Source organism: Ambystoma mexicanum, chromosome 11, assembly GCF_040938575.1.
Source record: "Ambystoma mexicanum isolate Mex_15411 chromosome 11, UKY_AmexF1_1, whole genome shotgun sequence".
Classification (NCBI taxonomy): domain Eukaryota; kingdom Metazoa; phylum Chordata; class Amphibia; order Caudata; family Ambystomatidae; genus Ambystoma; species Ambystoma mexicanum.
The window spans coordinates 961,894,857-961,922,280 of NC_090934.1; the positions used below are offsets into that span (position 1 = coordinate 961,894,857).

The window sequence follows — 27,424 nt, forward strand, 5'->3', positions numbered from 1 at the left end:
CCGCAGTAGGAAAAATATGGTAGATACCACTGCCACCAGCCAAATCTTAAAGAAAGGGGAACAAAATAATGTTCCATGAGAGACAGACAAAAAGGGATAACTATTAACCCTTTCCAGTACTCTATGTAAGATAGGTTGTACTGGGTCTGTGATTTTAAAAAGACTAATAAAGTCAATGGCAACTTTACATGTTCTGGGAGACCGTAGTCAGTCCCAGAAAATGGAGTTTAAAGTGGGAAGTCTGAAAAAAGACAACCCTGTGTCACTGCACTAAAGGTGCTGTGTGACACACAGTAAAAAGATGATGCCAATGTAGCAGGTGAAGCTCCACAGTCTATGAACACAAAAATGTTAAACACATAGCAAAACACATGTAAGAGTGGGAAAAAAAGGCTCACACTCTTACCAGGTGAAAAAAATAAAACCTAGAATTTTAGCAAAGCTGCTGAGGGACTCCGTAGGTAAGGTAAATTAGCCATTCTGGAGAATTCTCCCTAATAACCGGCCCCGACTGGGACTCCGTCGGGGGTGCGAACGATGCCTCTGCGCTTGATGGGGCCCCAGGGGGAGGGTTGCTTGCTCGGGTCTCCTACATGCTTTTCCAGAGGTTCCCCCACTCCCTTGGGGGTCTCCTCCTGATCTGTCTTTTGTGAGCCGTGGGGGGGGGTGGGATTTCACCTCTGTTGCTCGCTGCTCCACTGCGCGTCCTTCTTTCCTCCCGCTTTTGCACTCTGCTTACCGCACTGCCAGGCCTTCAGCTTTTTCCTGGTACCACGTCGCTGCCAAGCAGTTGTGGGCATCCAGGCACAGGCAGCGCTCGGATGCTGTTTCTCTTGCACGTTCTGGCTCCCCCTGCTACCGTGGAAGTCTTCAGGTGTGCGGATCCTCGCAGTGGCGGTCACACGTGCCTCAGTGCCTCGGCCTCTCTGCTGCGGCTCTGGACCCTGTTTGCCTTTTCCTGGCGGAACCGCCTCTAGTTCGTGGTCACTGTACGGCCCTTGGAGTTCCTCCCTCGCTTTTATGCTTGTGCCGCAGAGATCTTCCCATTAACATTAACTTCTACTTCAAACGATATTCCGTTGGGGTGAGAATTGACCCAGAATGCTGAATTGTAGTGCTTCCTTGGCACAGCCCGGCGGGGAGAGACACCTACGCACGTCCTTCTCTGCCGGTTGCCATCTTCGAATCCAAAAGTCTGCATTTAAACACTATAGGCCAACCATCACTTGCATGCTGTTTTTTTTATCAGCACCCCACAGCTCGATGGATTTTTTTGTAAAATTGTGGCCCTTCCCGGTCCAAAATACTAATACAGGATCACAAAAATATATCTATGCTTACTTTGCAAGAAAATAGGTTGTTCAAAATCGATTTCACAAGCATCACTCCTTCATAACCTTCAGTTACTAGTAGATGGGCTATCATGTGCACATAGGACGGGTCTACTGCAGGTTTTCTGCTAAACTGAGCAGAAACGAACATGGCAAGCCTGCCCTGTATTTTCTGCCACATGCAGCAGAAAACACAGCCGGCAGGCTGGCTGTGAGTCAGCAAATTCTTGGCATTCCACATCTGATGCAAGAGGCACTGTTCCAGGACCCTGCATCAGCTGGTTCACAAAGCCCCCTCTACTGCTACTACAGCTGTGTTGATCTGTTGCAGAATGTGTGAGAGTCTTCATTTAAAAAGCAGACCGCACATTGTCAAAAGCCCTAGTTTTAAGAAACACACTTTCCTCCTATCTATTTATTTAATTCTTATACTGCGCCACTAGCCCGAAGGCCCCAGAGCGCTCACAGGACGAAAAACAAACGAGAAACAAGAGGAGTCAGCCATTTGTAGATCAGGAAGAGAAAACAGTCAAGAGTTAGCCTGTATCTCTGTCAAACAGAAATGTCTTTAAGTGTTTCCTAAATTTAACAGTTTCAGCACAGACTCTGAGGTCCGGGGGAAGCACATCATTTAAAAGGAAGACACGTTGTCAAAGGTCATGGTTTGGGCTTTTGTACAGGGTAGGAGAAACACATTTTACGTAAAAGGATCACACTTCATTTAGACTGCAGCAAGCATTGCCAATAGCCAGTAGCCAATAGTTTTGTGTAGAAGTTTCATTCTTCATTTAAAAAGGTAAAATATTTCTTGCTGGCTAACAAGGGTCAGGTTCTGCCACTTTTATTTTTTAACTGGCAAAGAACCCCCCTGCACTGCCTATGCATTGGTCTTGCCCATTGGCGCTGTAAACCACACTGTAAACCAAATTGTTCTCAATAATATTTTTTTAAACAAGAATTGCCAAAGGCATTAGTTTGGGAAGTTTTATATAGATGCTGTGAAACTCCCTTTGCCTATTTACATAGGGCTAGCGTGCCAACCTCTAGTTACACTATAGCAAATCACATTTAATGTTACTAGCCATTAAAGCTGTAGCCATGTAAAGTACACTTGGCCTATTTACATAGGGCTATCGTGCCAACCTATATTTACACTATATCAAATCATGTTTAATGTTACTAACCGTTGACGCTAACTCTAGTCTGTGTCCTTCACATTATAAAATCATGATGTCATCTATACTATCTATACATTTTAAATCTGCATCCTATAACGTTAAAGGCCAAACCCCTCTCCCGCGTCATAGCCACGTCACGCTGCAAAAACCCCGAGTTCACAATCTGTCTTCAGAGCTCACTTCGCCCTTCATAGTCGACCAAGCAGCACCACACCACGCTGCTCCAATGCTTACATAATTTTTATAACATTTATATTCACTTTATATCAAAACTAATATAAATTATACCCACTTGATATCAAATATACATTTGATATAAAATCGATATAAAAATGTTGATCTCTTTAATATAATATGTATATTAAATTAATATCAGAATCATATCAAAAGGAAGGCGCAAGCAAGGCCAGAAGCAGGGGGTGTGTCCACTTGTCAAAATGTACTTGATGTGGAAAGGGGGCCTCAACTTCTGGCAGTGCTGGCTGTTACCAAGCCCCCAGACTGCAGCTATGCAGAGCAGGTTCCATTTTATTGCTGTAGAAACTAGGTATGAAAAGAGCAGCATCAAGGGGAAAGGGAATAAGTGTGACGCCCATGAGGACCAGTTAGGAGTCCAAGATGCTCACTCAGGTTATGGGAATACACCGAGTGACAATGCTCGCTTGAATGTACAGACACCAGAAAAAATAAGAGCTCTGTGCATAGCAGTGACAACCACCACCAGCTTTCGGCATAACATAATGCAGGATTACATAGCAGAAAATACACCCACATCACCAATAACACATTGCAATCCCACTGCCCCTCCCCCACCACCATCCAAGTCAGCCTGTTTTCCTAAACCAAAGTGAAACTGACAATGTGGTGTGTGGCAGGAAAATTCCTGTTGCATCCTTTATTAGACAGGAGTTAACTTGCAGGTCTCCGTCTAAATATGTCACTGTGTCATGATTCTACTCTGAACAGGCATCCTGGCCGTCCCTGGGAAGAAGTCCAGAGGTTTCCTGGGATGTGTCGCACTGGTCGGCCGCATGAGCACTCTTCAGAGGAGCAAATATCCCTCCATTACATGTCCCTCAGTGTTTTAGGACAGTTTTTCTGAAGTCCAACTAAGGGTTTAGTAAAACCATTCAACTGAGGCAGTACAAGACTCCACTCTTAGTATAAGGCTGTACCACCTGAGAATAGGGTAGCGTAGACAAAGCAGCCAGGCTTATTTTAGGAGGGAGAGAGGGCAGTAGACACAGTACAAGTGAAATTGTAATACAAATGATCGAAAGAAACACTGAAACACCATGTATTGTAAAAATAAAGGATTTATTTTAATACAGGTAGGCCCAGATATATCTAGGGGTAAGTAAGTACTAAAACATAAGAAATCACAGTATAAAAACACAACACTATGCTTGAAAGCACGCAAACCAAAGTATAAACCTTATTTGGAACACCTAACAGTAGTTCTAGGGAAATCAAAACCTTCTCATACACATTTAGTATAGGTCAAACCTATTCTTTGGGAGTAAAAGACCAATGGTTACTTTCAGATTACATTCAGTAATACAAGGGCAGTAGGCCCTTCCAGTTGTACAGTGACTCTTGGAACAAATCACATAAAAAGTCAACTGGACAATATACTTTTGGTGAATAGTGAAACACTTATCCTAGGTGCAGTAAAAACCTCTAACTACTTTTGTCATAACACACAGTTATACCAGGTGAGTCAAACCTAAGGATGTAATATACAATTACAGATGCTTTTGAAATCAGGGAACCCCAGATTGAGGGAAGCAATAACTCTGGTAACTTATTTTGGATGGCAGACAAACACAAGCTAACACAAGGTAAGTAAAACCCACATACTTTAACTTCACAATGAAGGGGAAAGTAAAGCCCAATGTCACTTTTCTGAATAGTTATTCTAGGTAGGCAACAACCTAATTGAGACTTATTAAGGACAGGCTAGCAGCAAGTCAGGGGAAGCAAGACCCAGTTGGGGGACACTCGTACAGTTATCCTAACAGGACTATCCTGGTGATACCAACAGTTGGAGGACACTCATACAATTACCCTACAGGAATAATCTGGTGAAACCAACACATTACTTTTGTAAAGAGGCACAACCTAATCACAGGAGAGTAAAATACCTTCACATCTACTTTCTATTCGACTGGCAACACAGTGGCTAAGGAAGAACTTATGTTAACCATATTTTTAAGAATAGTGTATCACACATTCAAGATCAGTAAGAACCTTTGTAACTGTTCACTCTTAGAATTACGGTTACTAACCAACTCTTTACAAGTAAGTAAAACACTTGATTTCTTTTCCAGGCAGATGTCTGAATCCCTTCAAAGTCTTTCCCTTATTCTTGGAGCATGAGTGTTCTCAGTGGCAGAAGGGGGGTCACTAGGACTAGTGACCAACAGGCAGTGTTAGAATAAGTTCTTTAGTAGCAAAAGTCAGAGTTCCTTAAGAAAACTGGGCAAACAGATGAGTACTTTACTTTTAGAGTTAGAAGAGGGTCCAGGGGCTTCACAGAAGACACCCCAGCAGGATTCTATCAGTGGGACTGGGTGCACTGGATGAGGGACCTCCCAATCACAGAAAACACCCCAGGACCACACAGCAATGAAGAAGAGATTGCAGCAGCAGAACTTCAGGGACTGCAGCCAAATACCCAGTCAGTGGATTCCTTGTCCTGGAGACTAAACACAAGAAATCAAAAGGGACTTTGCAGCAGGGATCGATGAAAAAGGCTCTGGGCAAGATTTCCCTTGCGGCTGAATGCGGTTCTGAAGATTTGGCGCCTTTTTCAAGGAGCACAGAAGAAGACAGAATATTGCAATTGAATTCTCGTCGTTACAAAGGTCCAGCACTGTTGTAAGGGGATTTTTCAGACTCAATTTGTGTCTCTGGAGATACACCAGGATGCCCACGTAGTTTCAGCGAGATTTGGAAGTCGAAAGACTGTGCACCGCACAGTGGCAGGAGGTCCCAGGGTATTGGGGTATTGCAAGAACGCAAGGTCGAAGCAACCCGTGGGATGGCTCAAAATGCAGGTCTTCTTGAGCCTAGTGGGTCTCACCAGTATCTGGGTTCGGGTCGTCGTTTACGTAGACCCCAGGTTGATTGGAAGGAAGGGCTGCAGAAGGCTCCGGTTACACAGCAGGCTCTCCGGTCGCTGGAAATCATCTCCGCCGCTTTTCCTTCATCACCCTCTTCGGTTTTCTGTTCCAGTGGTCGACATGACTTCAACTTCCAGGTTTCCAGTATTTATCAGGAACTACAGCACAACCTCTGCATTCTCTCCCCGCATTTTACAAGAAAGGGACGACTGGTTGTCCAATCAGGACTGCCAGCCCCCCACTGGGATTTGTCCCAGTTGAAGCAAGGCGTAAGACAAAGGATGGGGAAGTTTTGGACTCCTCCTCCACTTCCTGTGCTTACAGACTGACTGGAGCCTGGGTGGGGTGTACAGGGGACTCCCGCCGAAGACAAAACTCACACAAAGGAATTTCCCATCCTGGATATCAGGGGAAGGAACAAGAAATGACAAGAAACACTAAAGTTGCCGAAAAAGAAGACTGGCAATTTTGTTAAAATTAGCACCCCTAGGTGCCTTTACCGCAGCTGTGATCACAGCCCGCGGTAAAGGTGCACCAAATTAGTAAAAGGTATCACTGCCACCAGCCATTAAAGGTAAGCTTGTCATTGTAACAGAATTGTTACAGTTTTAATGTTAAAGGGGATACATTGCTTCTCCCCAGCACTCCACATAAGGTGGGGTGTGCCGGTTTCACAGAATAATATGTAAAAGGGATCCAAAGATCCTTTCTACCCTTGGGAACTGTAGTTCACTCAAGGGTAGCACAAGAAAGTTAAATAGGGAGCCCCTAGGGCAACCCAGCAACAACAGGCACTTATTGCCAATAAGTTGTTAAACATGATTACTTTAAAAAGACACTATGGAGAGTCTTAAAATGACACCCATAAAAAGAGTTAAAGATTAGGCGAGTGTGAAAAAGGTTCCCACTCACTGAGGTATTAATGAAAAATATCCCATTAGAAAAGCAAAACGTTCTGGGGTTGAACCAGGAAAGGAAGATTTACAAGCTCTGTGGAAATCTTACCTAACACTCAGACACCAGCACCAAATGAATCCCAGGCCTTTTTCACAAGGAAAGTAAATAAAAACCTTTAATCGATACAAAGTTGCCCTCTACACGGACGACGTCCTCACAACCATAACCAACCTAAACTGCTCCCTCTGCCCCTTCTGGAGGGAAATCGAGGACTTCTGGAGTGGTTTCCGGATTCAGAATTAACCTAGATAAGTCAGCAGCCCTCCCCATAAACCTCCCCAAACACCAAAGAGCGGCCCTAGAACAAACACTACCGATTCCCTGGTCCGCAAAATCCATTGAATACCTTGGGGTGCAGCTTTCCGGGGACCCCTCCCACCTATACCTAAACAACTTCCCATGGCTGTTCAGGGACTTTCAAACCAACTTGTAGGACTGGGGGACTCAGGAAATCTCGTGGTTTGGGCGCATCACCGCCATAAAAATTAACCTGATTCCCAAGCTCCTATACCACTGTGCTGCCCTCCCAGTTCACATCCCAAAACCCGATTTTCTTTCCTTGCAGAAGAAAATACAGGAGTTTGTCGGGGGTGGGGGGGGAGGGGGCGGCAAGAAGAGGCCCAGAATAACCAAAAGAATCATGACCAGCAAGAGGGCCCTGGGAGGGCTGGGAGTCCCTGACGTAGTGAGATACGCTCATGCAGCACAACTTTCGCATGCATAATCCTGGTCCCAACCACTTTGGAAACAATTAGAAAAATGTTGGTACCCAGTCCTGCTGGCAGATCTACCACACTTTCTGCCCATCAAATCCCAAAGCAAGAATGGAGCACTCTTAGCAACCAGAGTAACCGTGGAAAGCTGGAGGGCAGCATCGCGGAAATGGGGCACCCGGGGAACAGTAGGTCCATTAAACCCCATTTGGAATAACCCTGGGTTCTCCCCGGGTACCTCTGCGAAAAGCTTTGAATCGTTGAAGGTAGGGGGATTACAAAAGATCGCAGACTTTCTGGAGGGCGGCCTCCCCATAACATTCGAGAGCTGCAGGGAAAAGTTTGGGATGGGAGAATCAGAGAGGTTCCACTACGCCCAACTCCGGCATTGGTTATCACACAAAGATCAGGGAAAGGGGATCCAGGGATCGAATAGCTCTGGAGCTCTCGCTCCTGTCTCCCCCCTCCAGGGGCAGAATCTCAATGCTATACCGTCTACTAAACAGAACCGATCCCTCTAAAAAAGAAAGTATATGCTAGACTGGGAGAGATCTGGGCAGAGAGGTGGACGTGGAGGAATGGGGGAAAATCTGGGCCAGACTCCATAAGAGTACGCAATGCATCTCCAACAGAGAAGGCGGCTATAAACTGTGCTACAGGTACTACATCACCCCAGAACAGCTACACAAAGCCAAACCGGAAATCTCAGCAAGCTGCTGGCGCGGATGCAAAGAGCGGGGCACACTGTTCCACATGGTTTGGTCCTGCCCGCAAGCCGACAGTTACTTGAGGGATGTGGTGGGTCACATCAGCGATCTTACCGGGATCACCTTCCCTTGGGACCCCGGAATAATCCTTCTGGGAGAGACGGGAGGGGGGGAATTTCCGCTCAACGGCCATATCCCACGCCTGTGCACCTATCTGCCCCTAGCAGCAAAAGTAGCGCTAGCCCGGCTCTGGAAAAATGCTCACCTATGGTGGTCAAAATGTTGGGAGATCGTTGTGGCGGGGAATGTCACAGCAATACGCATGGGCTGCCTGAACAATTTTCTAAATGTATGGGCCCCATTTATGGACTACGCCGATAAATACCCAGCTCTCACCAAAAGACCTCCCCTTACGCGCTGGCTCTGATCTGGTCTGACTTATGAACGCAATCTTGCACCAGATGGGGGGCGCCAGGCCTTGACACTTGGGTGGGAGGCGGGGGGGGCGGTGAGGGCGAGAGACATTAAGCGTAGATGCACGACCAAGGCGAACCATTGATACCTATAGTGAGCGGCCCCTAAGGCAGCAATTGAACTGTGTGTAACCACTGTTGTTGACAACTATATGTCGGATGATAACATGCACCTGTTTGTTGGAAAACCCAATAAAATTGTTTGTTGAAAAACAAAAAAAACATTTAATGGGCCTTGCCTCAACATCCGCACATAGCAATAACTCTTAAGATCTTGGTGTTAGGAAGAATTCTCAAAAGGTGCCAATTTCCCTTACCTTTTGAGACCCCCAGCAACTTTGCTGGATTTCTAGGATTTGATTTTGTTACCTGGGAAGAGTGAGAGCCTTTTTTCCCCACTCTTCCATGTATTTTGTGTGTGGTTTACTTTTGTGTTCTTTGGTTATGGAGTTTTAAAACAACTCCAGTGGTATCATCTTTTTCTGTGTGTCACACAGCACCTTCAGTGCACTGGCACAGGGATGTCTTTCAGACTTCCCAAGCTTTAAATACCTTCTCTGGGACGGACTACCGTCTCCCAGAGCATGTAAAGTTATTGGCAACCGTGATTGTTCCCGACCACTAACAACGGTAGCTAAAAATCGGCTCAGCCATGTTTTTCAATATGGCGCTCCAGACCTGTTCTACTGCTCACTTAAACTCTTGAGATAAGTCTGGCTGCTCAGCCATCGCTACCAATTTACTGTGTAGCACAGGCTTGTACCAAAGGTGAAATTGTGCTTATACTTGTAGTCTTAATTGCCTGTAGTGTTCCCAATTAGTACTGCAGGTGATTCTGCATAACATTTGGTACCCCAGGGTCTTCCAGAAAATTCCTCCTATTTTTTTCATCCATCTAAACCTGCCCATACCCGAAAAAACCTTCCGACTATGGGAGGGTGAAATGACCGCCAATGACAGTGGGTGTCGCCACTAAGAGAAAAGAAAATGTAAGCATTTTAAAACATGAAATGAGAACTATGATTTAAACAGGGAAAGTGTTATGAGCCTTAAATTTTCAATGGCCCTCCGTGACCAGTGCTCCCGTCCCTTGTCACGTCAGGACTCCATGCTTCATCAGAATAGCACTCGCCACACACTTGACTGGATTATCTGGTGTCTGGCACTGTGACATTCCTGTGTCAGACTGGTACTGGGTAGTGTTGAAGACTTACATTGGACTTGGTGAGCCCAGGTTTCACCTTCTTCAATTCTATTTCATCCAGGATGTTGTGCTGGGGCCCAACTCGTGTGCTGCAATGTCATAGTCGGACAGCGACTTGTGCAGCTTATTTTCTTTGCAAACTTAGGCACTGGCTTGTCCATAGTTTGTCGCATTGGACAAAACGTCCACTGGGGCACAGCCGTGACTTGTGCAGACTATCTACAAGTTGGAGGCATGGTTTTACAATGACCACAATCTTTCCAGTTTGATAACATTAGGTTTTGAGGGTCCCATCAAAGGAGCATCTGTTTCTTAAAACAAAGCTACCCTCCTGTGATTAGTAGGTTGGGATACCTTTCATCAAGCGTTTCAATTTACCACACTGATGAACACCTATGCATTTGATTGAGCCCGAAAAAATGTATATACATTTTGCATCAACATAAGAGCAACCCTGCTGTAGTGTATATATTTGATAGAGATTTATCCAAACCCCTATAAATGTAATTGAACCCCAATACATTTGATGACCCCCAAAAAGTTATACATTTTATATGAATTTTATATAAGTTTGATAAGAATTCCAATGAGTTTAATATAAAACATGTGATAGAACTGTACAAAAACCCCAATAGATGTAATTGAACACAATAATGTTAATATACATCGTATGTGAATTTTATATAAATTTGATAAGACCCCCAATAGATTTGATACAAATAGGTATGTGTCTATGGGCGGCTCTAAGCCTAGAACGCCATTAGGGGTGGGGGTCTCACAATGCGTGTATATATAGCTGTTATTGTAGGCCTTGAACACATGTGCACTCTTCAGACTTCTCTGGGTTAGCCAGCATGGTGTCAAGAAAACTGTAATTATGAACTTCTACAGTTACGACTAGGAGAAAACAGCCCCCAATAGTCTCAACGATCCAGATGATAGTTATTTACCTTATTGCCTCAGGAGAAGATACAACAGTCTTGATGCAATTGACGACTCATGCTTTGATGGTGGTCCGTGAAGATCGGGAGCTATGCGAGAACATGGCTACGCTTTCTGTGAGCAGACATTCACCTCTCATCACCACTGTCATGGGGCGTTGTATTGGAGATGTCATTCAAAACACTCTGGCCACTGCAGCCAGAGATATAGCTAATTTGGAAACATGCAACTTGTGAGCTAAAGAAGTGGCGTATAAGCATCTCTTGAAAATGAAACAGTTTAAATGGGGATGTCCGCTGTGTGTTAGAAGTGTAATTGAGAAAATGGTTCACAAGTGGGGAGGGGATAAAATAGATCTACGCCAGTACACCAGAGAAATGTGCATAGTGCCCTGTAAACTGACCGATGAAGATTGAAAAAGTAGATAATTTACATGTATTTACGCTTATTTGCAGGAAATAAAAAATGAGCACCTGGTGGGAAGCTGCCAATTACTGTGAAACCCGCCAGTGGATGTGTACAGCAATTCATGCTGGCTTTACTTAACCTCTTAAGTGCCATTGAGGTTCCCCCCCAGTGCCAATGTTTTTTTTTTTTTAAATCGCGGTATTCACCGCCCAAACCCGCCAGCATTTCCCCCCTCATTAACCCCTTAAGTGCCAGCGACGAGCTGGCTCGTCGGTGGCAACCTGGAGCGGTTTTTACCGACGAGCCGGCTCGTCGCTGGCATTTAAAGGGTTAAAGAGTATCTAGGCAGTATATCCCCAAGGATGTTGTGCCATATGTAAACACCACCCCAGGCATACAAACATGAATGTAACACTGTTCTGTGTCGCGAACAAATGTTCCAACAGATGCCACACCCTACAATGGACATCTACTGGCAAAATCACTACAAAGGGGGTTTTGAGGATTCAAGGCCACCTTTGGAACTTTCCTTGAAGCTAGTGGTTTACGACATTCAACATCATTTCCTAACCATTAAAGGATAGTGGCTGTTATGAATTTCTATTAGCCACCACTATACTGTGCATGCTTGCTAATCAACGCAGTGAACGGCAGAGTGTGTATGAATTAACTGAGCATACTGCAGAATTTGTAGCCCGACTGATAACTGTAGAGCAGTTATCAAATCCAGATAGTCAGTGTGATTACAAATCTGAATACAAATCTGATGTTGTAAATGTTAATAAATATCTTGTTGTCTGTAAAATGTAGTTGCGTCCTTATGTCCAATGACTTAATGAACATGTCCCGCGTAGAGCTGTCTAAAATATGTTAGGATGAAGGGGCTCTTGATTGTTATGGAGGTGTTGAGGGCTTGTATCGTAAACTGAAAACTGATGGTGAGAATTTGTCAAGGAGAGGTGTCAAGATGTGGCTTTCGGATCAGGAGTCCTACGCACTACACAAGCCGGTCCAGAAACATTTTAACAACAAATTACTGTGATATCTGATATCGATCAACAATGGCAGTGTGATCTTATGGATATGAGCCAATTTCAGGGAGACAATGATGGCTTCTGATATATTCTAGCTGTCCTCGATGTTCTATCAAAATATGCCTATGCTGAGGCTTTTGATGGCTTTTAAACACATATTTGACAACGGGTGAGTTTCTGCTAGGTATTAGCCTATTTGACTGTGGCAAACTGACAGAATGACCAATTTGAGCGAACATTATATGGGTTATTTGGCCTTCGGACCATTTTGACCGCATATATTACTATATGCCAACCCTGGAGAGCATCGATTGCGGGGGTGTCCCCCGCTATTCAGGGTTGGCATGTAGCAATATTGGAGGTGCGGGGGTGTCCCCAGCTTCCTTAAAATTGGAGGCCGGGGACAAAAAAGACAAAAAAAATGCATATGCGTTTAAATTGGGCACCGACCGAATTGATTTACGGTCAGTGCCACAGTCAGTTTGACTTCGGTCAAACATACCAAAACCATCCACTAAACTACAAAACGATGACAGTAAGGAGTTTCTAAATAAACCACTACAGATCCTTCTAAAACACAGGGTGTACCATTTTGTAACACTCTGAAGTTAAAGCCTCTATTGTAGAACATTTTACACAAACCTTTAAAACCCGGATCTGGCATGTCTTCACAGCTCAAAAGACCCATAGATATATGGATGTGTTACTCGCATTTATATATGTGTATAACACACACCATAGATCTATTAAAAATACCCCTGTAGTTGTAAGAATTCCTTGGAAGTCTGGTCAAACATATATGCCAGAAGACCTTTTGAAAAGGAGACACAAACTCCCCTTAAAAAGGGTGATCATGTGTGGATCTCGGAACTCAAAGCCGTCTTTACAAAGGATCAGAACTATACTGATGAGGTCTTTGATATAGATGGAGTGGCACACCAGGAACATCTTTCTATGTACAGACTAATCGATTACTTAGGGGAAGCTGTTCAAGGTGTATAGGGACGAGATCCACAAAATCATCAAATACCAACAGAGAGTTTACAGAATAGGAAAAGTCATGAGTAGTAAAGGACGAGGTCGTAGGAAGCAATATCTAGTGAAATGGCAGGATGGCCTGTGAAATTCAACAGTAGGGTGGACACCAGCTTTCTATTGGCAGCGGGTGTATAGCGGGAAAGTCGTAGAGTGTACACTTTTTACATTATGCTCCCCAGCAATGCCTCCACAGATAAATTCACAGAAAACTTAATATCAAACTTCACTGTGAAGCCTGCCAAACCTGTAAATTTGGAAGGACAGTGGACTAGGGTGCTCACAGAAGTTCAATATGTTAATTCGTGGGATTCTTTATGCAGATGCCACATTTATCATAAAACAAACAAACGTTCTGAAGCTTTCATCTGGACAGTTTGCCAAAGGGGTACTATCCAAATATACAGGATCTTGTCCGAGTCATCAACAAAAGCAAATCAACCATACCATAGTATGGTGATACAATGTTACCTCTAGACCCTCACCAGAGGAATGTTTTTGTCCAGGGACCGGATGCGTCCGTCAGGTTTTCAGCAATGGAGATTCTGCATAACATACTGGGAACAGTGCAAAACGTTGGGAGTAGAGAACCCCAGGATTACAGCCGAGCTGATATTTACAGTGTTTTTGATTTACAGTAATATAGTCGGGTATCAAAGGGTAGGGGAAAGCTATACACCATTATAGAACCGTGGGGATCAGAGCAAATAGCAATGATATTGTGAACTTTCAATACAGCAAACCTGATTACGTCCCGGTGTCTAAAAAAGATTTTGACACCATCAACATTCAGATAAGAGACGATCAAGGGCAGTTTGTATCCTTTAAATATGGACAAATCTGGCTGTGTTTGCACTTTAGACAGCTGTGGCTGAAAGACTAATAAAACAGTCCTACAATGGCCGTGGTGAAGACCTATGGGGACCCCAGTGCCTATATGACATTATAGGACCTAGGCTGGCAATGGCAATCATCCATACTTTAGTGGGAGCCCCGGAATGTATGCAGCAGACTCAGTGGCCTCTTTAGAAGTCACTTTAGATGCGCAATGCCCTTCCTACGCTAAGGCTTCAAATTAGTTGAACCACACATGAAAATGGCTGCCACCAATATTGCAAAAGACGTCATAGGGAGTGTGAAAACAGCAGTTGCCAATAGCCTATCCAAACAGAAAAAGAAGGGACAGGGCGGATCAGGCTTCTTTTATAGACCACAAACACACAAAAGGCCGAAGGGTGGGTGTATAAACTGTACACAATCCCTAACTTTTTCACACATCATTGGTACAGGTAGAGTTTGTTAGTTTATATTAGGTCATATATCCAAACTAACTGGCCATTCAAACATGTAAACTGTGCCCGCTGGGTGAGATTTGTCCCTAGTCACTGGTGATGAGCCGCCTATCTAGGATGAGGGGACAGGAAGAGGCTGACCCTATTGCTCAAAATTATAATTAAAAATACACAGTGGGACACTTTGCGCTGCACCCAGATTGTGAGTTCAAACAGAAACCCCAATTGCTTTATTTGTCCGGCTTCTAGCAACTCAAATTCTGTAAAATCATATAACAATAACATGTGCACTTAGACCGTGCATGTCTTGAAATAGAGTGTTCCTTGATCAGCAGGAGATCACTAAAAGAACAATGGCCACGCGGTTTCAGTGGTGTTTGTGGTTGAAACCACTTTCTTCAGGACCTCTGGTGCTGCAATGTGCACCAGTAGACCGCTGTTGAATGGGTTGACACTGTACCCCAGGTGGCAGCCACAGGCAGTACCCAAATACCAAAAATGGGACAGCCTCTTTTTCTTTCTCTTTTCTTGATTTGGTTTTTCTCAAGACCTACGTATTCTTTTTCTGGTTGGTGCGATATACAGGCTTGGAGATGCTGCGTGGCTGCAATGGTTAATTTATGGACCTCGTGAAAATGTAAAGCAGAAGAGGTCCACATAACATCTACGCGGCCCTGCGAAACTCATCAAGAAAAAAACTCATCAAGAAACTCGCACCGGATAGCGCCTTCCGCAGTCCACCTCTTGTTCGCTCAATGTCGAACCTCCACCTTGATCCGTTAGGCTGTCTTCATCATCGCTAGACAATGGCCCTCCTGTGTCCGATTCCACACTCTTGAGACTTGCCCCTTGTGCTGGGCTTGTTCTTCTTAAACTGGTTGGGTTGTCATCACTCTCCTCTCCAGTTGACTTCCCCATCCTTCGGAAGAAACTGGAGTTTCTCGTTTCTGTGGTTCGGCCATCTGAGGCAGTGATCATTGTTCCTTTTGTCTTCACTACCTCCATTGGGGTAGTCTTGTGGGGTAGGGACATTTTCCCTCTCAGATGTCTGGAGCGTACCAACACCTTGTCTCCTACTTCCAGTTGCTAGTCGTGCAACCCGCTTCTGGTGTTTTCTGTTTCGTTTGCCCTTCTCCATTCAAGCACCAGCTCTTCTTCGATTACTCCTGGGCTACAGGTTAAATGATCTGGTAATAGTCCTCTTGGGCACCGCTAGAAAAGGGCTTCCGCCGGTGGTGCTCCAGTCGAGGAGTGCACAGTGATGTGATACTCTGACAAGAACTGGTACAGGGCCCGCCGTTCACACTCACCCTGTCCTTGTGCAATACGGAATACTTTATTTAGGGTCCTCATGATTCTCTCGGCTTCCCCGTTTGCTCTGGGCCGTACAGGTGTTACCTTCCGGTGTCATACTCCTAAGCTCTGGAGATATTCTGAGAACTTTCCGCTTTGGGGTGGACTATTGTCTGTGCAAATTTCATCAGGGATCCCATGTGTGGTGAATACTTTCTCTATAAGTGGCAATGCATCTTCCAGTGAGGTCGATCCTATGAACTCTACCTGCAGATATTTTGACCATTGGTCGACAAGAACTACAAAGTGGTTGTCTGTCTCGGCATGTGGGTCCAAAGTCCATGTGTACGGTTCCCCAGGGAACATTGCTCCAGTCAATGGTTTGATGTAGGTATCTCTCTGGTGGGGCAGTACCGCCTGACACCACACATAGGCAAGGACAAATTCTTACATTTTCTTCTAGGCATGGAAACCAGACTTTCATTCTGAGCCGCGCCTTGGTTTTGGCTACCCCTTGATGTCCTCAGTGTGCCAGCTCCAACACCCACTACACTAGGCTAGAGGGGATGACCATTTTTGACCCTCTAAGGACCAGGCCGTTGTCCATAAATGTTTGTTTAAGCATTTTTCTCGCATTTTCTGTGTGTTTTTGTAGTCTTTCCAGGACACTTTTCCACTCTCCTCGTGTTCCGGCTGACTGTAATACTCGGAAACACTTGTCACATGCTGATTCTTCCTGTATCTCCTCGATAGTCATTGACCTCTGTGTTGCTGCCGATATCAGAGTGTGTATAAATTCATCTGCCACCTTGCCTTCATCTTCCTCTTCTTGATCTTTTGCCTCTGCAGGGTGCCAAGACAAGTAGTCTGCAGCGTTTGTGGTGCCCGGAAGATACACCAGCTCAAGGTCATATTCTTGCAGGGCAAGCAGCCACCTCTCAATCCTAAATAAGAAAGGTGATGCCTGCCTATCTGCGCTACCCTAGCCAGACAGTAATCCAAGGTTGGTTTTGTAGCAGAAATTAACCCAATGCCACACTATCGTGGGTTATACAGCAAGTATTTTTAATTAACAAAAGCAAATCAACTCTACACGCCAACACGTGTTTCAGCCCTCTCTGGGCCGTCCTCAGGGCGTTTGTATATTACAATTAAGTGTAACTGTTCAATAGGCATGACGAAATACATTTAACCAATGTTAAACCAAAGTAATAAAACAGCCAATCCATTCAGTAGAATCAAAATTAGTTGCATGGATCATATAATTCATAAGGTGGAGAGGAGGAGTAGGATAGAGGGCAAAAGCAGGGTTGTGGGGAGAAAAAGGAGAGAAGAAAAAACAAAATGTTATAATAATTTTCTATAAGTTACTCCAGTACTCAGTATCAAGTAACTTAGTAACTACAGGTTGATAACATGAACTTTTATTTAAAGTCAAACTTTCAATAATAATGTTCATTTTTTAATGCTAACATTTTGTTTTTTCTTCTCTCCTTTTTCTCCCCACACCCCTGCTTTTGCCCTCTATCCTACTCCTCCTCTCCACCTTATGAATTATATGATCCATGCAACTAATTTTGATTCTACTGAATGGATTGGCTGTTTTATTACTTTGGTTTAACATTGGTTAAATGTATTTCGTCATGCCTATTGAACAGTTACACTTAATTGTAATATACAAACGCCCTGAGGACGGCCCAGAGAGGGCTGAAACACGTGTTGGCGTGTAGAGTTGATTTGCTTTTGTTAATTAAAAATACTTGCTGTATAACCCACGATAGTGTGGCATTGGGTTAATTTCTGCTACAAAACCAACCTTGGATTACTGTCTGGCTAGGGTAGCGCAGATAGGCAGGCATCACCTTTCTTATTGCCTATTGTATAGAAGGGGAGTCGAGAAGTTACCCTTCTAAGCTCTGCTACTGCTGCTAATAACCCGTTTATACTAGAATACTCACTTTTTGAGTGAACCAATCTTAATGTGTGCGCAACAACCCATATAAGGGCTTCACTTCTCGGTATCTGTACCTCAACCTCTCAATCCTAGCCAGGGGTTTAGAAGAGGAGGCACTCATGATTGGGAGGAGGGGCTCTATTTGCGAGTATCTCTGTTCCGTAGCCGAGAGTGCTCTGCTCACAAATGCAACAGGGTGGGCCTCTACACCATCATCGGGCTGTGTTAATACTGCCCCAAGACCAAACCGGCTGGCATCCACGATAATTTCTGCCTTCCTGTTTGGGTCAAAGAATGCCATGGTGTCTTCCGCTGTGAGTGCGTTCTTGATTTCCTCGAAGGCGCTTTGTTCCAGGGCGGTCCATTTCCAGTTGTTGTCCTTCTTGGTGAGGTTACGAAGGGGTTCAAGCAGGGTAGCCAGGTTAGTATGAATCTCCCGCACTACGTCACCATACCAAGAAAACTTTCTCTGAAGCATTAGAAGGGGGTCGGACGCCTGGATGTCTTTGCTTGGCGGGATCAGGAGATATTCCGCTTTCCTGAAACACGAACCCAAAGAATTGATACGATATATTTTATTTATATCGCGCTCATACACAAGTGTTTCAGAGCGCGATCAGGCAAAGAGAGGGGAAGGGGGGGATAACAAAAAACAACGATCTTACTAGGCCCAGTGACATTAAGAGCGTGCACGTGCATCGGAAAGGGAAAAAGGGGGAAAGAGCATGGAAGGGGGAAGGATGGAAAGTGTGAAACAGAGGAGAGAACAAAATAAATAATAAGTAAAATAAATAAAGGAGATAAACAGTGGTAGTGCTAGGTTAGTCAGATAGGGTGTATCTGATAAGTGCATATGAAAAGCGGGTGAGGGGCTGAATGAGTACAGATACAAACCTCAGTGCAAGGGGTGGGCGTGAGGGAGTGCAGGAGGGTGGCAGGGTGAGCAGGTACCTGGGCCCGAAGGACAGAGGGTGGCAAGGTGCACAGTGCTGAGAGAGAAAGCAGATCAGCTTGGGAGAAGAGGGGCAAAGGCAGAAGCGAAGAGGCAGGTCTTGAGCTGCTTCCGGAACCAGAGATGGTTCTCCTCAAGTTTCAAGGTAGCAGGGAGGCTGTTCCAAAGGAAGGCCGCAGCCGAAGACAAATCTACCCACAGCTCGTTTCTTTGAAAAACGATTGACCCCGAGGGAGTTAGAGGTAGAGGAGCAAAGGGCTCGAGAGGGGAGGTATTTACGGAGGTATAGTTGAAGGTATTTTGGACCCAGGCCCCAGAAAGCCTTGTGGACAATGCACAGGGTTTTGAATTTTATCTGTGCATCCACTGGGAGCCAATGACGGGATTTCATAGCTGGAGAGATATGTTCCCAGGGCTTGAGGCCAAGGACAAGTCTCACAGTCCTGTTCTGAATTAGTTGTAAAGGGCGGAGAGTGGAGGCTGGCAGATTTAGAAAGAGGCTCTTACAGTAGTCCAACCTAGAGAGAACCAGAGCTTGGGAGACAGTGAGATTCTGAGGGAAGGAGAGGAAAGGCAGAGTACCTCTAAGGAGATGCCGTAAGAGGTTTGACTTTTTAGAGACGTCAGAGATGTGTGAGGAGAAGGAAAGTGTGGAGTCAAAGATGACCGTGAGGTTCTTAGCCTATCAGTTAGGGGAAGGAGGAGGGCCAACGGAGGCCAGCCAGAGAGTGAGGGGAAAGGATGGTGAAGGTCTACCAATGAGGAGGATCTCAGACTTGTTGCCATTTAGACAAAGATAGTCGGCGGTATACCCATTTTGAATGGCGATTAGGCAATCAGCGATGAGGGAAGGAGAGGAGGTGGTGGAAGGAAGCCTGAAAATGAGTTGGGTGTCATCAACATAGCACTGGAAATTTGAGCAGAAATGGAAATGCAATAGGCGAGAGTTGCCAGGTATTGGTTAAAAAGCCAATGCGAGAGGTTAGACCCCCGGGGAACACCACAGGTAGAGAGGGACATAGAGGATAGGAAGGACCCAAATTGTATCTGGGAGGGTCAATCAGAGAGGAAAGAGGTCAGCCAGGCCAGAGCCTGATCAGTGATACCCAGGTTGTCACAGAGACGATTGGCAATGGTGGTATGGTTGACTGTGTCGAAAGCAGAGGCGAGATCAAGTAGGATGAGGACAGAGGGAATGTTAGAGTCAAGGTTGGAGAGCAGGTCTTCACGGATGTTCAGGAGAGCAGTTTTCTTGCTTCTAGAAGTTCTGAAGCCAAGCTGGTGGTCATGGAGAAAGCCAACAGAATCGGAATGAAGGTAAAGCTGAGAGATGGCCAACTTTTCCAGGAGCTTACCCAAAAAGGGAGCAATGGAAATTGGGCAATAGTTAGCCAGACAAGAAGTACCAGCTGAGGGTTTCTTGAGGAGAGGAAGCACAAGGGAGTGCTTCAGACGGTAGGGGAAAGATCCAGAGGCAAAGGAGAGGTTGCAGAAATCGGCAAGGGCCAGGGTATCGATGTGGTTCTTAATCATTTTAGAGGAACAGGGATGGACCTGTTTTAATGAGGCTTTCAAAGGTCGGACTCGTCTAGCGACCTCATCAGGCGAGAAAAGAGGAAAGGAGGGGAAAGAGGGAAGGGGGTAGATGAAGGAGGGTCATCAAGCAGAGAAGGGGATAATAGAGGAGGGGTAGCGGAGGAGAGAGTGGACAAGCTATCCTGGGTTTTAGAGATAAAGAGAGAGGCAAGGGCATTGCAAAGAGTGTGGGAGGCGAGAGGAGGGGTGGAGACTGCAGCAGGGTTGTCTAGCTCCTTAGAGATTTTAAAGAGCTCAGCCGAGTTGTTATATGCCGCAGAGACACGGGCTTGAATGTGGACTGTCTTCTTGGTGTGGACAGAGTCGGTATTGCCTTTGGACACATTGCCTTCGATCTTCTTATGTAAGAATGTGCATTTTTCCTCATGCAGTGTAAGTCCTAGCTGTTGGATGCGTCCTAGTACATTCCCTAGCCTTTCCAAATGTTCTCGTTCTGAGCTGGATTAGACCATGTCATCGCTTATGTTGATGGCTCTTCCTTCAGCCCTGACAGTGCACCGCAAATTGTGTTCTGAAACACCTCTGTGGCTGTAGAGAGGTCAAAGTTGAGGCACTTGTACCTATACAGCCCTCGATGTGTGGTAAACATGGTAATCTAGCGGGAGGCTGGGTCTTGCACCAGTTTGTGATAGCCTGATCTTAAATTTAGTTTGGAGAAGAATGTTGCTCCCTGTAGGTCAGCTAGAATGTCATCAAGCGTCGCGGTCATGTGCCTTTCTCTCTTGATCACTCTATTTGGGAGACGCATATCCACACATATGGGAATGTAGTCTGGTTGTCTGGGTTTGCTGGCAATCACATCTGGGGAGACCCATGGGGTCGGTCCTTCTACCTCCTCGATAATATCCATGTCGACTAGGTTTTCATGTTCTTTATCGACCATTGCCCTTATATGGCATGGCACTCGCCTCTGCTTCAACAGTGTCGGCTGTACAGTCAGGTCAATATGAAGCCGAACTGGATCTCCTGTGAATTTTCATATTTCTGTGAATACAATGCAGGTCAGGCCAATAGGGATTGGATGTCTTGTACATATACTCCGAAGGCGAAGTTTACAATATGCAAGACCTCTGCAGCAGCGCATCCTAGTAATAGGACCTTGCTTACCTAGGTGACAGAATCTTGCCCTGATGGTAGTGTTCTCATGTTGAACATGGGCTATGAAGACACCTTCCAGCGGCAGTGGCACTTTGCCCCGAACGTGTCTATTTCAGGGGCTGGAGCATCCGACACTCTGCAGTAGTGTTTGTCCGCCATAATGCTTACGGACACCCCTGTCAGCACGGGAATCTGGGAGTTGCAGATGTCGACAGTGTATTTTGGTTGGCGTCGTTTTGAGGCCTTCCGCTCGGACATGCTGGAAACGAAGAACACATCCTCTTCATCAGTTTAGTCCTCCTCAAGTTGTTTGTCGTCCGAGGGTTGTCGTTCCACTGTTGCAATCTTCTGCGTCTGCTTCTGAGGAGGCTATCTTAAGCCAGCTTGTCCCCTTAAATGGGTTGATGGTGCAGGTGCAGAGCATACATGGAAAAGTGGTTTGTTATTTCACATCTCTCACAGGTGTGGCCTTTTGCCGGGCGGGCACTCATTCGACTGGGGGAGATCGTAGCCACAGTTGGGACACAAGGTTAGCTCATAGCTCCGCCTCTCCTTGTTCCATTGTGGATGTCTGTTTTCAAGAACTGTTGACGACCTATGCAACAGGCTTCTTCTAGCCTGGTCCATTTCATGGCAACACCCATTTTGTCCACCCTGACATCTGCCAGTTCGTGGGAGGGTCCAAGTTCTAGCATTGCGGGCTAGGGTTATACCTGGTTCTCGTAATATTTGTTGCCTTAGTTTAATAGAGGAACATCCTTGAATAAGTTGCTGACGCATTTTATGTTCTTCATCTGGCCATGCGCATGTCATAGCCATTCGCTGCAATCGGCAATGATAGGCATCAAAGGAATCTCCTTCCTTCTGCACAGCACTCCTCATCAGTGCTCTCTGTCAAGATTAGCCATAGCTGCGAAGTATTCTTGAAGTGCCGTTTTGGCTACATTAGATGTTCCATCGGCTGGACGCAGAGTCTCAAAGATATTGCAGACCGCAGGCCTAGCCGAGTAAAGCATCGCTGATGTCTCCGGATCGTCATCTTCCCCAGTCGCTGCCAAAACAATTTCTAGGCATTTCACCCTGGTGGACCACCTGGGGGCCGAGGGCTGACATGGCATCAGAAACGTTGAATTCCTGCAGCAGTGTGAGGCAAACGGATGGGCTTTGAACCCCGATACCTGGAGGGGCACCTGCAGCATCATTGGCCATTTTAGGAGGCTGAGTATGGTATGCTCACAAGCACCGACCTCGTTCTTGACTTGGCCGTGGTTTCCGCTAGGCTCTAGCAAGGTTGGTGGCACACTACACACTGTGTGTATGTGGAACTGGAACGCTGGGCGCACAAGCCTTTCGTGAAGGAGCTGCAAACCATGTGTGTATAACGTGCTGTCAAGTTCTATTCATTATTGGAGCAGTGTAGATAACTGTGTCCAGTTGGTCACTCTGTGACATGAAGTAGGGCGAACAAGCACTCCTAATGGGAGCTGCAACCCATGTTCCTACTAACTGGAGTGGTCGTCCGTTGTCCTTTTCATTACTCCGAGGATGGATGGTGTGCACGTAGGCATGATCTGTCTTTGAGCCTGACTTGTTTGGGCCCCACCTCTGACTAGACTTTGATTGTCTGCATTTGGAGCAGGGTATGCAGGAGCACGTTGTGCTCTGATTCAAAACCTTTTTTTTTCTTTTTACTGCCAGCGGCCCAGGAATTGTCTGTGGTTTATGGCCTTGCAGGGCCGAACTCGCGAGCACTGCGTTCTCGCAGCCGGCATCAGGCGAGGTGCAACACGCGTGCAGCGAGGGAGGCCCAGGAGGGACAGTGGGTTCACGGCTGTGCAGAGTAGCTCCGCATTAACAACCACCTCGTCACCAGTGTGGTGGGGATGGCCTAGCCTAGATGAGGCCTACCCACCTGGTAATAAAGACACGTAGCCAGTAATGCTGGTTGAATATGGTCTCTGTGTGCACTGAGTGCCACAGGTGGCTGCTAATTATTACTTATGTCTTGTGACCTAACTCGTCACGTCAATACTTAAAGGGACATAAACCACAGTAATGACAGCTGTTATGTACAATCATGGCACCAATTATTACAAGGAATCCCTATGCTTGTGCTGTTTTCGGTCATAGAAAGGCAGGCTGAAACCCACACTGAGCTCAATCTATCTTTCCATGTCAAAATGTGTTTCTGCCAGAGAGGCTCATGATTTCCCTGCACAAAGTGGGAAAGCACACCCAGAGGCTAACCCACTCTCTGACCCATTACATCTCTGTAACCCCATGCAAAATGGCGTAGACATATGCGAACTGCTTACCTTTGTGGAGCTCATTTCCAAAGTTTTTGTGATTTACATGGTGGGGGGCCTGTTATGTTTACACTTTGGCATGCACGGGTCCCCTCTGTGTAATTTCCATCATTTGCATGGCGGAATGAAAAAGGGGAGTCTAAAATCTTGCCATACTTGCTTTTAAGCCACCTTTGTGCACTTTTAAGCCACCTTTGGCTGATTGCCTTTTACGAATGGAAGACAGCTTGTGCAATTAATCCCTGTGGAAATCCGCCTGCTCGTTGCTGGTGTAAAATGTAGGCAGATCCCATGACATTTTGCTGCTGATTAATTCTGGAGTATTTGTATATTGGAACGGAAGGGGGAGGCTGAAGCGTAACTTATGACTTGTAAGCATTTTTTTGCCACTAGAAAAAAGGTAAATGTGTTATAAACACTGCTAATGAAACTCAAGATGGAGTCATTCTTTAAAAATAAAAAAGGTAATTGAATGCAGGGGGCCAACGGTTACCAGTCATTTGGTCGAAAACCAAATGATCGAATGCCATTTGATCGAGTCAAATGGTCGAATTCTTTTTTTTTCTTTTTTTCTTTTTTTTATGGGGGGGTTCCCCCCAACTCCCCTTTTTCTATATTTTTTTTTTTTTACCAAACAAAACTAAAAAAATATATAAATAAATAAATAAAAAAATTCGACCATTTTTTTTTCCCGACCATTTGACTTTCGATCAAATGGTCATTCGATCTTTTATTTTCGACCATTTGACCGGACACCGGGGCCAACAACATCAGCACTTACATGCTCCTCGTATGCCGTTTTAAAATGTCCGTGGAGCCCATTGGACAAGGAAAGAGTACAAGCAAGGCAAACGACATTTACTATGGAATCCGACTGCTCATTAGCAGGTGCTAATGTTATGTTATGTTATTCAGCATTTATATAGCGCTCTATATATCATTGGTATGACCTCAAAGTGCTGGTAGGTTGAACGCCCTTGGGGACTGTAGTCCAGGTCAGTTGAAGGAGTAGGGTGTCAAAAAGTGCTTGGGTGCAGCAGTTAAGTGTGCAGCTGGTGTAGTTGCTTGATGGTAGCTGCATTCTAGCATTAGGTGTGGTGGAAGTGGTATCGGTTCAATGTGTGCAGTCTGGCAGGTGGACACCAAGACTGGGTTCTGGCTGCGTTAGGCCTGTGTGACGCTTATGTGTGCAGCTAGGCTGGTTTTTCGTGGGATATAGATGCGTTTTATTAGAATGATGAGGTGTTCATGGGAAAGTGTATGTGAGCAGCTAGGCAGAATTGATCGAGGGGTGTAGCTGCACCCTAGTTGTGTGATGGTGTGGAGAGTAAGCATAGTGGTATGATATATGAAGGTTCATCACACCATGCCACACACGATGCGCTTCAAGAGCGCTCGACGACAAGGAAGGGAACAAGGGAGTACGCAAAGAATCTCATGGGCCATGAACAGCAAGAATGTGAAGACTAGCCACTGCACTTGGCCTAGGGACACCCAGACAGTGCAAGTGCCAAGACACAGACAGGAGGTCCAACACGTGTCAGTCACAGCAAATGGCCCAATCTCTCTCTTTCTATCTCTCTCACACAAACACACACACAGACACACATCCGGAGCAGACAGACCGAAGAAACAGCACGACAAAGAGCAGGAAATACAATTTAGCATAAGTGTAATGCAAGCCCACAGAGGGAGGGTGCTGGGGGGCACGCTAGACATCACGGGACCAGAGGGGCTGGGGTACACAGGGAGAGCATGAGGTACGGGAGGGAGAGGGGGCGCAGTGACGAGATGGGAACCAGAGGGTCTGGGCATAGAATGAAACATGTGGACCTGAGGTGTTGTGGGTACACTGCGACATCAAAGGAAAGCGAGGTGCTGGGTGGGACAGCGGCATCACGAGGGACCAGAGGTGCCAGGGGTACGCAGCAGAAACACGGGGACTGGCGGGTAGGGTACATAGAGACATCCCGGGGACTAGAGGGGTTGGGCATATAATGACAGCACATGGAATCAGAGGGGCGGGGGTACACAGCGACAACACAGGGAACAAAAGGGGCACACAGTGACATCCCAGGGGACTAGAGGGGTCTGGGCCTGCAGCGGCAGCACAGGGACCAGAGGGGTACTGGTAATATAGCGACAGCACGTGGAATCAGAGGGGAGGGGGTACAGAGCGACAACACAGGACCAAAGGGGGCACACACTGACATTAAGGGGACCAGAGGCAGCAGGGTCTATAACGACAGCAGAGGAGACCAGTGGGGTACACAGCAACAGCATAGGGAGCCAGAAGGCAAGTGAATACACAGCGGCCACAGGCAACTAAAAGAGGCTGGGGGCACGGAGGGTACAAAGTGACATTGTGGGGACTAGATGGCTGGGCATACAGTGACAGCACGGGGGACCAGAGGGTATACAGCAACATCACCCGGAATCAGAGGGTAGGGGGTACACAGCTATGACACAGCGGCATCATGGGAACCAGCAGGGGCTTGGTGCACACAGCGATACACAGGGGTACACACGGACATCACATGTGCGGCATACTTCATAGGAACACATATGTTGTACACCAGCATAAAAATCTCATGCAGGCAAACGAGGCGCACATGAGACGCAGGAGGAATGAACAGCTGAGAACTTTTTGCTCCACAACCGGGCAGAGCGTTAAATATAAAGTATAAAAGCATTCTCGCTTTCACAACTACATTTAACGCACCGACCCTTGCAAAATGAGTCTCAAAATCTCATGCACGAGAAAATAGGCTCACTCAGTAGACGGAGGGCAACATACAGCAGTGATTTTCTCTCCACTTTGTGCCCCTTCGCCGCCTCGTCGGTGCACCAACATGGAGCAGAAAGTTACACTGAGGCTTTTACACTTCCATGGAATGCTGCACCCCATGCAAAATAAGCCTCAGTGTATTAATCGTAAACTCAAATCTTGGATTTACATTTGCTTGGATGCCTAAACTTGGAGTACAACCAATAGCCGGTTGATTACAATCAAGGAGAATGTTTATTATTCATTTACAATTAAAAAAAATGTAATTTACTTGTATTGGCGTGGGAAATATTTTAACCGGGCGACTATAGAAAGTCGAAATAAATAGCACACATTGCACATTACTAAAGCATTACGATATATGTTTTCATTAAAAACAAAAACAAAATCGGAAAACCACGAGTCTTCTTAGATAACTATAAATGCGCACATTCGTACCTCCCACCAGGCAGGTCAAAAATATAAAGAGGAGGACTCCAGGCATATCATGTTGGACGACGTTCTCGGGCAAGCCCTGGTAGTCCTCTTCCGTGGAATTGTCATCTAAGTCCTCGCTCGTAGCCACTCGTTCCGAAAACATATTCATAGACCGGCTCCAAGACGCTCACCGCTTCTCACACCGCCGCTAGCAAGTTGTAAGACGACTGGTGTCTCCCACCACACAACCTCAACGGAAAAGGGCCCAAAGGCGAGGGGATTGACGGTTGAAACCTTCCTTGCGCTCCTACTCTTTCTCGACCAATGACAGCAGACGCACTTGTAAACAACAATCGCCGAGCTGCGCCGATACTAGATACCCTGTGGTAAGGAGGCGATTTGCCCAATGTTTCAAAATACCTTAACCACCACATTGCACCCTTTACTTATATCGCACAATACTCTCCTCTGAAAGATTGTTTTTCTTTTTAACAAAACGATTAATTTGTAGGCGCTAGATTTAATAATATTACGTTCTGATAACACCACATCATTCAAGATTCCCCTCACGCTTCTAAGCACTTTAATAACGTGTTGCGTTCTGCAGGACTACGACAGGAT

General features: G+C 45.9%; 1 protein-coding gene across 1 annotated transcript in view; it reads right to left on the reverse strand.

Annotated features, from left to right (window-relative positions):
- The window catches only part of LOC138505085 (sperm-specific sodium:proton exchanger-like), a 3,031,181-nt gene extending 3,004,108 nt beyond the window's left edge, over window positions 1–27,073 (reverse strand). The window contains exon 1 of the mRNA XM_069625402.1: window positions 26,825–27,073. Coding sequence (XP_069481503.1) covers window positions 26,825–26,972 — 148 coding nt within the window. The 5' untranslated portion in view covers window positions 26,973–27,073. The remainder of the gene's footprint in view (window positions 1–26,824) is intronic.
- Between the last annotated feature and the right edge of the window lie 351 nt (window positions 27,074–27,424).